The sequence below is a fragment of the Hirsutella rhossiliensis genome (genome assembly GCF_020360975.1).
Source record: "Hirsutella rhossiliensis strain HR02 chromosome Unknown scaffold00002, whole genome shotgun sequence".
In the NCBI taxonomy this organism is placed as follows: Eukaryota; Fungi; Ascomycota; class Sordariomycetes; order Hypocreales; family Ophiocordycipitaceae; genus Hirsutella; species Hirsutella rhossiliensis.
This window is the reverse complement of record NW_025408668.1, coordinates 240791-251709: the sequence shown is the minus strand read 5'-3', so window position 1 is coordinate 251709 and position 10919 is coordinate 240791. Positions and strand designations below refer to the sequence as shown.

At 46.2% G+C, this 10919-nt stretch overlaps 2 protein-coding genes across 2 annotated transcripts; one reads left to right on the top strand and one right to left on the bottom strand.

Annotated features, from left to right (window-relative positions):
* Positions 1-511: 511 nt before the first annotated feature.
* Positions 512-2830, bottom strand: HRG_01582 (fungal specific transcription factor domain-containing protein; the record flags this gene model as incomplete). The annotated part of the gene is made up of 8 exons (XM_044860053.1): positions 512-850; positions 912-1174; positions 1279-1284; positions 1336-1736; positions 1806-1927; positions 1987-2067; positions 2125-2307; positions 2804-2830. The coding sequence occupies 8 exons, from the start codon at positions 2828-2830 to the stop codon at positions 512-514; spliced, it is 1422 nt and encodes a 473-aa protein (XP_044723686.1).
* A 1398-nt stretch (positions 2831-4228) lies between these two features.
* Positions 4229-6183, top strand: HRG_01581 (major facilitator superfamily domain-containing protein; the record flags this gene model as incomplete). Its single annotated transcript, XM_044860052.1, has 7 exons — positions 4229-4304; positions 4376-4457; positions 4522-4584; positions 4655-4796; positions 4982-5142; positions 5202-5441; positions 5577-6183. 7 exons carry the CDS (start codon positions 4229-4231, stop codon positions 6181-6183), a joined length of 1371 nt encoding a protein of 456 aa, XP_044723685.1.
* Between the last annotated feature and the right edge of the window lie 4736 nt (positions 6184-10919).

The following is a 10919-nucleotide window of genomic DNA, read 5'->3' as shown; positions in this document are numbered from 1 at the left end:
TCAAGACGAAGAAAGGCGTAAAGGGTGTTACAGTAAGGTACCTAGGCCATCTATCGGTTAGCCCCTGGAAAGCATAACTCCTCAAGGAAGACGCGTACCAGTGAATATATATGGATTTAATATAATTCCAGGTGTCTGTGCCTCGAATGCAGTCTAGATGGGCTCTTACTGCTCTGCGGGCTGTTTCGAGGCACTCGTTGGAGAAGCGACTAACTGAGCCCTCCGGTGTAGGAATAAGTCGGTATACGAGCGTCAGAGTAGATAAAAATTGGATGTCGTCGCCCCTTAGGAAAGCGCTCATAATTTTAGAGGAGTTCACCGCTCTATGGTAGTTGGATAGTTGATTCCGGTATTCTGCAGACTCTTTTTCGAGCTCCCGGCACTCCGCAGCTAGCACGTGCGCCTCTTGTATGACTTCCAGTTGAGGTTTTACTACCGCGGCTCGGCTATATCTAAAAAGCCATCAGCAAGGAAATTAGAAGACAAAAGAGTTGCGGGGGTAAGAGTCTGCCTACAGCTTTTCATAGATGCGGCCCTGCAGAGACCCTGTCTTGATCCAGAGTGTTCCAAGGCCGGATGATTCAAGGTTTCCAAACCCATCTAGGTCAAACTCGCGGGGAATATCGATGTCGGATTCCAGGATGACAGACGTACGGCCAAGTCCGAGGCAGAGTCCCCTTTCTAACATATATACATGCCAGAACAGAATTCTTTTAAGCCGAGAGACTTGAGGGGAGTTGTACTTTAAATTATCGGCGTGATGAAAGCGACCAGCTTGACAAAGTCTGGCGGCTGTAGACACAAGATGCCAGGCAACGAAGGCCCTTGATATATCAATGGCATAGAGCGTCTACAGCCGTTCTCGTCAGAGACCTGAGCGACTCAAGGCTAGGGAACGGAGTGCCACTCACCCCCAGCAGAAGTGCTTGAACGTTTTCGACCGCAGCAGAGAGAACGAGTGGCGTCGCAGCGAGGCCAGTCTCGATGTTGACTCGGCATATCTGTATATACGAATCATACTCGCTTTGGATGGCTGGGTCTGTGGCCAATGAGAACTGTTCCGTAAAGAGGTTATACAGCATGGCGTTCACTATAATAAAGTTTGCATCACTGGGGTTATCTGAAGTAGGGAAGTAAAACGACCGGCAGAGGTTTGAAAAATCTGTGATGCCTACTATTGAGCAAGTAAAGCTGAAGAGGCTTGGGGGTGAATCTAGATTGCTAGAGGTTAATGCACATTCCCGGACATGGAGCTCGAATTTTCCGCAGTCGTCTCACCTTTGACTATTTCGAGCAGATGTATGCAGGCTGCTATGGGCGGCATCGGAAGCTTACAGAGGCCACCAGGGGGGGTCGTCTTCTTTAGAGGGAAGTGAACTTGGAGACCGTAGCTGGTAAAGGGCAGCTCTTGCAACTCGACTAGCTGTCTGAGGTTATTTAGAGCGGTAGTTATCTCGGGGCTAAACCCAGGCAAGGTGGACCTCTTGGCGGCTTCCTCGAGGAACACCCTGGCAAAGTTTGACTGTTGTGAGAGACCCGAGTCGGGCGCAAAGGGCGACTCGTCTCTGGTGCTTTCAAAGCCCGAGGCTGAGGCTGGGGTCGGTATGGCAAATGCCTTGGCGTCTGAATGTGCGTGTTGTGTTCTATGGCCTACCGAGACCGGAGGGACCGGCCGACTGCTAAGAAGGCTTTCGATACTCCCCAGACGGGACACAATTTCGTCGATCTTCCGTTCGCTTTTTGGACGGCAGCAGCTTAGCATGTCTAATTTTGAAGTCGAGAGATATAGATATTGGTCGACTTACTATCGGGAGGATATCAAGATGCGTTGCCGGGGCTCCTTTAGACGCTGACCAGCACCGGTGGTTGTGCATTGGCGGCTCGCAGTACGACAGGTGGAGCACGGCCAATTCCTGTCACATCGGGTCTATGTTGTCTTTCATTTTGAGGACTTGCTCATCACGCATCAGAAGGCACAGGTCGTACCCTGGCACTTCTTGACGCCGTATGGTCGGGTCCGGGCCGGCCGCGGCGCTCACTAACCTTTCGCTGTCGGCATTGATCGCACTACAGGCAGTCGTTGTTAATGAGAAGCATCCTGATGGTAGTTGGGTGCGAACGTACTGCCCGTCGATCAGGGTCGTCGTCAGTGGATGGCTTCTCGGGACTCTTCGGTTGCTCTTTTCCCTCATCCGCAGCCGTCATCGTGCCTGGTTCCACCATGAACAGACTGGCAAGTGTCTTTCGACGCGAGGGAGGACCTATGGGGTTGGAAGGCGGGAGGTTGGGGTTGAGGAGGCCGAACACCTAAGGCCGTGGAGTAAGACGATAGTGGTATGTCGTATAGTGATGTTTGCGATGTTTGCTCAGTGTAGAGGATCAGACGTCATGATAAGAAGCGCGTGCTAATGAAGGGCTGCTGGATTTATCAAGGCCTGGCTTCTGGCGCTCAGGCCTCACGCTCCCCCGAACACCCGGACCCAGCATAGCTTAGTCTCCACCAGCCCCAGCCGCAGCAGCTCCCTATTTGCCACTAAACTTCATCCACCTGGTGCCGACGTCAGCGACTCAGGACGATCACCCAGATGTTCGAAGAATGCATTGAGGCTCGCTAACCCAATCCATACTTGAGTCGTGTAGGCTTATCACTTATGTATCAGTCCGATGAATGGGCTCCGACGAAGTTCGAAACAGGCGTATGGGTGGGCCCGGCGTCGGGAAATTCCGCGAGGGGGCGGGAAATTATTGTGAACCCAACGTTTGCTATGACGATGTACAGTACTCGCTCAAATTCAAGGCATACAACACTCTTGAGGCACGAGAACCACATGTTCATGCAATGTAGGTGGGCAGAAGTAAAGATTTAGAAAGACGGGTAAGCCTGCATCCATGTACATCTTCATTCCGTACCATCAGTCTCCCTGATTTCTGCATACGTATTTCCCCAAGTAACTGGGTGCCGTCGCCGAAAGAACTGCGCTGTGCACTTGGACAAGGGCCGTGAGAGGCTCACTGCGGCTCAAAGGGAAAAGATATCACCATGTCACCATATGGTCTTATGGCTGGGGTCTTGTGGTCATACGAGTAGATAATATCGAAAGCATACATAGCCAAGCCATCAGTCCAGCCTTTTGTAAACTTATGTAAATATTGCTTCCTCTTCATGGGATGCCTGATATGTTCTCCCCCGCCCCTCCCCAAACCCTCCTCCATCCCTTTCAAAGTTCATTTGGCAGATTTCCTCGCCCCATGAAATATTTTAAAGCCTCCGATGTAAATTTTCAACCGCCGTGTAGCCATCGTTTATGGTGATAAAGCATTGTGGAAGTCGCGGCAATTTGTCTGCCGGCCGAGTTTCTTAGAACGGCTGAACTATTTATGCTCGCTCGAAACCACGGGTCCGGCAAAACCTATCGGGAGCTGGTTGGCGACGAAGCACATATTTGCTTCTAGGGTGAGACACTGCCCTTGAATTAGCATCAACAGTTTCTGCCACTGTAGGCGCTGTAAGGTATGAGTTTCAAAACTCCCCGAATGGGTAACCTTTCCGTCGTACAGAAGGAAGAAAGAGGTACTCGAGTGTCACAGGGAGCAACGCCAAGGCTGTGAGAAGCTCGGCCTCCGCCATGTCGAGGGCATCCCGGCATCCCCACACACGGATGGTGATCTCGCCGCCCTCAAGCTTACAAGGGTGGATTAAAGTTCAAACCACGCGCAAGCCGTAGGCTGTGGAGGGGGGTACGACCGCAGCCCTCGGGTGCCGTTTTAGCTTTCTGTATCGCGGATTGGAAGCGCCGGTCGTCTCAGAATCAGCCCTGGCTGAGATTTTGAACACTACCTAAACTGCCTGACTAGACCATCTGCACAGAACATGCTATCGATTTTATGGCCGCAAATGCGATGCGTTCACCACTTCCTGTATCTAGTTATTTAACAATAGGCCCCCAGCTTTTCGTATCAGAGTTTTTTTTTCGCTGACGATTATTTTCCCCCTTTTTCCAACTGGTTGGAAACGGTTTCTTTCTGGTCGTTCTATGTTGTCACTAACCCTCGCACTTCCAGCTTCCCTTTCTCGGCCAGGCAGACTTTCGGCATTCCTGCACGCTCAACCCTCATCTCAACTTCTGCATTCAACTTCAGAGTCTCGGAGGATTTAACCCGAACTTATCCTACTTTTTGTTTCCGACCCGGCTTCCTGGCCGTACGACGTCTTTCGAGCTTCGCAGTAATGGCATGGGGTGTGCTTGACGACCCGCACACGAAAATCCCACCCGGGACAGTAAGCTTGACGAGCACTGAAAACGGTGAGAATCTCTCCAAGCTTTTGAACTCAATCGTTAATGGTCAATTGTGTCCAATGTAGACACGAGCTCAGTCCGTTACAGAAAGGTGAAGAAGCACGGCAACATTGTTCTGCAACCGCAACCGAGCGATTGTCCCAATGATCCCCTTAATTGGTGAGAGCCGAGCCGACACCCATGGCATGTAACTTACTGTGGAGTCGGACCCTGACACTGCTAGGTCTTGGACATGGAAGATCGGACATTTTCTGGTCATTGCACTTGGATCTAGCCTGACGAACGCGTAAGCACGTCTCTTATTCCCGCACAACAGTCAAAAAGAGGCCGTAGTTTACTAATGGAGCTCTGCTCAGCGTTACCGTTATGGTAGCTCCAGGCCTGGTTCCTCTTTCGGAAGCGTTGGGGGTATCCCAGGATGAAATCTCTGTGTACACCATCGGGGCCGTTGCTTTCTGGACGGCAATAGGAGGCTTCATCACCGTCTCCGGAGCCGATGTATGGGGAAGACGTCCATTTTATTTGGTCAGCATCGCCATCCTGTTTATTTCCAACTTTCTTGCTTATGTAGCTGAGGTGCGTACCAAGTGGGCTAGAACTCCTGCCACTTCTCGCCCCGACTTGAAGCCTGACATAATCCTCAGTCGATAACGTGTTGCTGACTCGCATCATTATGCTTACAGACATTCCCATCCTTGGTCATCATGCGGACAATGACAGGCTTCGCCTCAGCGCCGCTTCTCCTGCTTGCTCCGGCAACCATATCGGACATCTTCTTCGCCCACGAACGGGGCACATATATTGCCATCTTTGGCGCCGTACTAAATGGTGGCGGTCAACTAGGGTATGTCACATAGGCGGCCTTGATATAGTGGCAGAGTTTGACCCAAGATTGTGTGGCAGGCAGGTTATTGCCGGCTTCATTATCGACTCTATGGGCGTTCCTGCTCTTTTCAAGTTCACCGCTGTCGCATATGCGACCCTTCTTGTCATCGCCTATTTTGTTGTCCTAGAATCCGCATACTTCGACCGAGAGAACGCAGGACCCGATGAGATTCACGAATTCGGCACGTATGACGACTGGAGCATTGAAGATCACAAGACTAAGGTCTCGCCCGATGCTAAGGAGAAATATAGCCAAAGGTTGGCGATCTCTCGTGGACGTCTGGGCGATAAATCTTTCTTGAAAGGGACGCTGAAGCCACTTTGTCTCATTACATTGCCTCCAGTTCTATACGCTGTCGTTGTCTTCGGCACATTTCTCACCTTTCTTGTTAGCATCCCCGTACTTACCTCAGTCATCGTCACCCTACCGCCATACAATCTCACGCCTGCCCAAGTTGGTCTCACGTACCTACCGCTGGTGGGCGTCTCTCTCGTCGGCGGGCCTCTGTTTGGATGGATCCTAGACGCCGTCGCCCGCTTCATGGCTACACGAAATAAGATCAAAAGTGGCGTCTTCGAGCCCGAGTTTCGGTTGGTATCCTTGCTTGTCTGCGCGCCATTGAGTACAGCTGGCCTCGTTGGCCTCGGCGTCAGCATCGACAAAGGCTTGCCACTCGCTTGGGCGTTGGTCTCGCTATCTGCTGCCTTTTTGGGATTTATGTGGACTACGCAGGCGGTCCTGACCTATGTCGTCGACTGCTTCCCAATCATCTCCGGCCAAGCCTTCACGTTGATCAACCTCTTTGCCGCCGCTGGCATCTTCGTCGCATCGGGTGGGCTCATTAATTGGTACATTGCGGCAGGGCCAGCTATCGTGTTCAATGTTCTCGCCGCCATAGGTGTGGCGGTAACAGCGCTCACGATCCCGGCCTACATCTTTGGCAAAAGGCTCAGAGGCAAGATTGCTAGAGTTAAGTGGACTCGCTCGCTCATCCACTAGAACAAGGCGGAGATGGAAGCTGGTATCACCGCAGACTCGCGGGTAAGGGATGGCATCGATAGAGTTAAGCCTTTAGTCAGTAAACATACGCCTAAGATGTTGACAGGCCAGCTCAAAATGGCGAATCACCTAGATAAGGAGCTGCATGCACGCCGGCGGTAGTGTACAACTACTTACTAGTTATTGTGATCCTAGTCAACCGGCTGTCGAAGAAGCGCGCGAATCTTGCATCACCGCACGAGTAGGCCATGAGCCGCCGATGATGGCTGTGTTCTAATCCTTGAAAATGGAGATAAGCCAACACCCTGGGAGTCCACTTTTCACGTCGGCATTTATGCAAGAGTTTAGCTGAGTTTTACCGTGTAGGGACTGGTTTTGGACCTGCTTCTCGACGGATAAGGTAAGGCTTCCTATCTACTCCGTAAACTCTACATTTTAGAGCGAATAGGCTTAAGATTTACCGTAAAATGTGGAGTGAGATTTCCATTTCCTCTCTGGGCAAAGGGGGCCGAGTTGGAGCTGAATCCCGAGGATCCCGCGGTACCCGAGAGACCGCTAACTATCAAAGTCAAGGCCAAGATTGAATAAGTACCAGTACTATGTTATCCTAATGATTCATGAATCGCAACGTCCTGATAAGCCCATACAGATCAGCGCTGCAAAATCAAGGCTTGGTGGCACAAGCTGGACACCGCGACGTAGAGACCAATTACACCTGAGGCGCGACTGCACACATGGTCTAAGAGACTATTTGTACGTGAATGCGCACTTGCCATTCGCCATCTCGGCCATCCGCATCGCGAGCAGCGCTTATATTCTCTTTCTTGTTTTGATGCATAACGGCCGAGTGTATCCTTGCCAACGGACGCTGTTCCGAGGCATGGCATGTGTACTTTAGCCCCATTGATCCGCCCAATCACTGCACATGTGAGCCTATCTGTCGTCCTCTCACGCTGCAATCTGTACAATGTAACAGTACTCTCTATAATAAAGCATTCCCTTATTAAAGTGTGTCTTCTGAAGTCGTTCTGCCGTACCTCATTGACACCCGCCTTTCGAAAACCTCGACGGGAAGAGCCAAAAACGCACACTGGTTGGACAACACACGCACCCACTCTCAATGGCTCCGCCTGTTGAGATCTCGGTGCGAAAGGGCGTATGTCACCTTGTTGACGTTTAGTTCTGCGAGAACCTGGACCGCGTGCGTTCTATGATGAACAAGGACAGTAGCCAATCATGACCTCCAACGATTCTCAGCGCCCTTTACAGAGTGCTGTTATAAGAAGTAAACTGCGCCTGCAACGCCATTGTAGCTATAGAAGTAATCTGTTGATCCGGGATCCGACTTTACAGCAGTCGCCGTAGACGAGCATTCAAACTTTAGTTTCAAGGCCTTGGACTCCCTTTAAAAAGGGTGGGGGGGGGTTAACCGTCCAACTCGTTACGCTATTCAGCCAACTTTTCTGGGTCTTAGTGTGGCTAGTAAAGGCGCAGGGCCGATACCGCATATTTATATGCGCACGTTCCCCGCGCCTACGTAGCAGACTCACATCGCATATATCGCAAAGTGAAGCTATTTATATACATATTAAATACATCGCAGAGTAAGGCAGGCAGGCAAGTTGCTTACGTTATTTACATATATAGAGCTCGGAGCTTAAAGATGCGTTATTTCGTCGAATTAAGCCCTGCCTGCCCCTATATGCCTGCCCCTAAGACTAACGCAGGGCGTTAATTACTAGGACCTAGAGGATATAGAGATAAAAGATAATACTTAGGCTATACTAAAGACTAGCCTCTTTAGGCCTAGCCTAGCCCTGCCTTAGGCTAGTTACTTCTAGCCTAACTAGCCTTTAAAGTAGGTAAAGGGACAAAAGAGGGCCGCCCTTAGTAGCCCTATTAGCCCTACGCCTATCCGACCTACGCTTTAATACTTATAGTAGACCTAGCCCCGGCCCTAGCACCCCTTCCCTAGGGACCGGGCCTAGGGCTTCCTTTAGTAGGCCCTTTAGGCCCTTAAGGAAGCCTAAAAAATTAAACCCTTTTATAAGACCCTTATAAAAGGGCTTAAGAAGGTAGCCCTAGGGACCCTAGACCGCTAATAGCCCCTATAATAGCCCTTATACTAGCCTAAGGCCGCCTAGTAAGCTAAGGCTACCTAAGGAAACCTTAAAACTAGCTTATAGGCTAAGGTTACTATAAAGAAGGCGCTTAAGGCTCTAGCTAAGGTCCCGGCTAAGGCTTTAGCTAAGGCCCTAGCTAAGGTCCCGACTAGGGCCTAAGCTAAGAGGAACGTAAAAGAGGACTTCTAACTTATCCTAAAGCTAAAGAAGGGATCGCTAACGCTAACTATTAGCCCTATTACTCTTTATAATAAGCTTAATATAGCTATAAGGGAACTAGCTATATTAGCTCTATTAACTTTAAATAGAGGTAATATAGTTATAATAATAAAGGCCCTTTATATAGTAAAGAAGCTTCTTAAGTAATAGGAAAAGTAGTCTTTATACCTTAAGGGGCTACCTATTAAATCGGCCGACCTCCTTACTAGCTAGACTAAGCTAGTAGCCTAAAGCGTCCCTAACTTTATAGAAACCCTTATCTTAGATATCTTCGCTATAAAGGCTAAGACCTATAGTAGGATCGATATCTTAAGGTAGCCTAGGTAGCTAGGTACCCTAGGCTTAATATAGAAAGTAGAATCTATTATCTTTATAGTCCTTTTAAAAGCTATAAGTACTAAATTCTAGAAAAACGGATTTTATATAGTAAGCCTATAGATTTAAGTTAAAGCCTATAAAGAATATACTATATATATATAGTACTATAGGTGCCTTTCTTTTAGCTATAACCCTTAGACCTACTAGCAGCCTATTAAGTATACTTATTACCTAGAAAAGCACTTAACTAAGGATTATAATTACCCTAGCTATAAGGCTAGCTAAGGCTACTCTTACTTTAAGGTCTAATACTATAACTATAAGAGAGAGCACCTTATAACTAATAAGGTATAATATAAAGTCTATAAGAGAATATCTAATACTTAATAGTCTTAGCCCCTTTATACTTATAGGGCCCTCGAGGCCTAACTATAACCTTATTAGTATTATATAGTATAATATTAATAAGTAGGAAATAGCTAACCTATTAATCTTAAAGTAAGCCTTAGAAATAAAAGTAAACCTTATCTTATTATATTACCTTTATAGGATTAATAATAGTTATATACTTATAAAGTATTTAGCCTATAATATTATAACCCCTATCCTTTCTACTAACTTTTTTAAGCTTACTAAGAGGCTTAGGGTTATAGCTTATAAGAGAAAGGAAGCTTAAATAAAAGCTAACCTTAGCTTTAACCTCTTTTATAACCTTAATATATAGGCTATAAAGGTAAAAGGTATAAAGCCGTTTACTCTTATTAACTAATATAATAAAAAAGAGGTTAAAGGGGCCTTAGCTAGCTAATACTTATAAGGGCCCCTTATAATAAAAAGGCTATTATTAATAGCCTAGCTCTTATAATAGCCTTTCTTATTAATAAGGGACTTTAACTTATACTACTTTTATTAGAACCTTTTTATAGAACCCTTTAAAGCCTATAAAGTAAAAGCCCTTATTAGCTAGCTCGACCGCTATAAGGCTTCCCTACTAATAGACCTTAAGGTATCTATATAAAGTACTTATTAAAGGAAAGGCTTAAAAGGGGCCTTAGTTATAGACCTTACTTTCTATAGCCCTTTTAAGTAGCTAACCTAGGCTAACTTTCGCTTCTTAAAAGCTATAGGCTTAAACTATAAGCCTATAGCCTTTAAAGCTAGCTTAATAGGCCTTAATAAGCCCCTACTAGCTAGGCCTACTACTAATAACTATAGGAAAGTAAACTAAAAGGTCTTTTTAAAATACTTAGCTAAGAAAGAATAAGACCTTCTTATAGTAATAAAGAGGGCTATAAGAAAAGATAACTTAAAAGGGATAGTTTCCCTTTTAATAAGAACCTTTATAGAAGCCTTTAATATAGCGATACTAAAAAAGAGGCCCTATAAGGGATCTTAGCCTTAGTAAACTAATATACTAACCTCCCTTTAAAAAGCTTTAAGCTTAGCTTAAAAAGCCTATAGGCTAACTTAAGATAAGGAGAGCTAAAAGAGCTTTATAAAGGCTTAAAATAGCTTTAAATATACTATTAAAGCTATTAAAAAGTAATACTAAGAAAGCTTTTAAATAAAAGTAATATAAAAGATTTTTTTAAGGCCTTTTCCTATATTAAGGCTATAGCTAACCTTACCTTCCTTAGTATTTTATATATAAAAGGAGGGATAGAGGTAAAGCTAATACCTTTATAAAAAATATAAGGCTTTTTTAATAACCCTTTTTCTAACCTTAGACCTTAGCCCTAGGCCCCTTTAAAGCCTAGAAAAAGAAACGCCTCTAAGCTATATAAGTAGTAAGGGTATAGCTAAGTAAAACTAGCTAGATCTAAAAGACTATAAGATTAAGAGAGCTATTTTTAGCTATTTTAATAAGAAAGCCTTTAGCTTAAGCTCCCTTAGCTTCCTCCTTATTTAATATATATATAAGGCTATCCCTATAGTCTTTAATAAGGCCTATAAAGCCTTATTTAACTAAGGATACTACCTTAAAGTATAAAAAGAAGCTTTAAGAATTATACTCCCTAAGTAAAATAAGTAAGACTATATTATCCTTAAGGCCTATAGTATTATAAGTCTACTTAA